General features: G+C 45.4%; 1 protein-coding gene across 1 annotated transcript; it reads left to right on the top strand.

The window, feature by feature from the left end:
• The first annotated feature begins 352 nt into the window (after positions 1-352).
• LOC147428136 (uncharacterized) lies at positions 353-994 on the top strand. Its single transcript, XM_086496632.1, has one exon. It carries the CDS (start codon positions 368-370, stop codon positions 992-994), a length of 627 nt encoding a protein of 208 aa, XP_086352758.1. The 5' UTR covers positions 353-367.
• The last annotated feature ends 1265 nt before the right edge of the window (positions 995-2259 follow it).

Below are 2259 nucleotides of genomic sequence, written 5' to 3'. Positions count from 1 at the left end.
GAGAAGTGGGACTACGTCTACTGGTGCCCTAGTCGTAATCATTGTACTCACTCGATACATGGGAGAACTGTCCATTGAATGGCAAGAATGGAGCAAAGTTTGGAGTGAATTTTTTTTTAGGACCTTGAGCCCCCTGGCCTGGCTTGACTGGCCATATATGATGCAACCAAAGGGCGGGCTGTCCCTTTAGCTGAGACGTCCTGCAATACAGCAGGTGATCTCCTCGATGGTCAAGATGGCATGGACAAGTGGAACCTGAACTAGAGAGCCAGGCAAAATGCAAGGAGGTAACATGGTATGGGCCGAGTTTGGTTTCAAACATGACAGTAATTGAGGGTCTTGGGAGATCGAGCCCAGATTTTTTGTGATGCTCGTGTTGTGGTATTGGGACCTTATGCTCACGGGGAGCAATGTTGAACGGGGCAGCCATCGAAGCCATGGATGGCGATCAGGGCTACCTGGGTTTGTTGATAAGGAGCCCCCTAGCAAGGTACTCGATGGGATTGAGCAAGGCCTACTGAAGTTGAAGACATGTGAGATGACTGGTTTCTTTTTGAGAACCTTGAGCCAAGTTGTGGCAATGACCAATGGTGGCCCTCCAAGCGGGTGGCTTTGCGAGGTCTTCCAAGCAGGTGAAAGCAGGTGTTTGATGCTTTATGGCTGGGGCTCCATGGCGAGGCCGCTGGCTCCTCTGGGCCACTTAGGTGGAGAGACAAAATGTGGGAAGAATGTTATATGGGACCAGCGAGAAGTTAGCCAATGTTGTGATGCATTCGGTTATGATATGACCCGCATGCATGGAGGTACTAAGATAACAGCACAACGAAATGCGGTTGGCCGATGCAAGGCTAAGCCAGGAGGATTAGGGTTGTTTTCGGGCCTTGATAGACGGGATGCACAAGGACAAGCATTGCACTCAATGGATCAGCGGAGGCTTGTTCAAATGCGGGCCACAGATGGCCTATTCCTTTATGCAAGATATTGTAATGGGTGATTCATGATCAGATTGCTAGTCGATAGCTGTTGGAGATGTAGATCATACTCTATGCCGTTTTAGAGCCCCTAATCCCCAATGCAATCTTTTGCCTTCACACCACTCAAGTCTAGCATTATTTGCATGCTTGCAACTGTCTCATGCATTTGATCATAGTGTTATAGCTCAATGCCACCTTTTCCTTATATCAAGGCCACTCCACATGCTCTCAAATTTTTGGTTTCACTTCTTCCACTTTTGTGGCCCCAAACACGTGAGTGACCTGATGCTTGAAGGTTTTGTTGTTGTTGGTTAAAGATGCCAATGATTTGTAGAATATCAAACGCAACATATATATGATGACAATGATGATGTTGAGCACTACAAGACAAAGAGAAATTGTTTTGATCTCACTGTAAACACTGAGGCGGTCCGGGGCGGGCAACAAGAAGAGCAACCTCTAGACACCCTTCAAGGCTCCCGTGCTGCTCAATGGGGCTGGGGCACAACACAACACAAACCAATACAACAAACCCACAGCCAAATCCCAACTACACAAGGGGCACCACCTAGTTTAAGAGTGAACTAGGACGCAAAAGAGGAGAATCGTTAGAGAAACCCACAAACAAGCAAGGAATTTACACTAACCCTAACACCAATGGAACACTCTCACACACTAAAACACGAGAGAGAGAGAGAGAGAGAGAGAGAGAGAGAGAGAGAGAGAAAGAGAAAGAGAGAGAGAGAGATGGTGTACAACTTAGCTTCAACTTTATATTTTGCACAAAAAGGAACTTAGAGCTTGTGGAATCAAGTGACAAGATTTGGTTATAGCATCACTAGCACATTGTCTTAGGGTTATGGGAGCCCTCTCACCAATTATTAATGTGGTTAAAGGAGAGAAACTTCCATGGGAGTGAGTGAATTTGGTTTACTTGTGCGGTTGCCTACTCCATATGTTGATAGTGTGGGTGCATTTTTACAAGAGAAGTTAGTTGTTAGTGGTAATAATCACTAGAATTGTTAGTGATACATTTACAATGGGTAGGATGAGTTGATTTGATGAAGGAAGAGGGGTGAATTAAAAGAGAATCATTGAGATGGTGAAGCTTTGAAGAAGCTTGAACTCACCCTTGTGTAGATTGTGGAAAAAATGACCGCTGGTCTTCTTCTTCTTCTTCGCTTCTTTACGCCGCCGCCACGGTTGACCACCACGATGAAAAGAGGATTTGTTGATGAAAAATCCTCAATTTGCAGAAGTTATCATGGTTAAGATGCTGAATTTT

The sequence above is a fragment of the Adiantum capillus-veneris genome, chromosome 23 (assembly GCF_014529385.1).
Source record: "Adiantum capillus-veneris isolate H3 chromosome 23, ASM1452938v2, whole genome shotgun sequence".
In the NCBI taxonomy this organism is placed as follows: domain Eukaryota; kingdom Viridiplantae; phylum Streptophyta; class Polypodiopsida; order Polypodiales; family Pteridaceae; genus Adiantum; species Adiantum capillus-veneris.
The sequence above is the reverse complement of the archived record's forward strand: the minus strand, read 5'-3'. Positions and strand labels throughout refer to the sequence as shown.

Coding starts and splice junctions, on each gene's coding strand:
- LOC147428136 (XM_086496632.1), top strand. CDS start 368: ATGCTCGTGTTGTGGTATTGGGACCTTATGCTCACGGGGAGCAATGTT.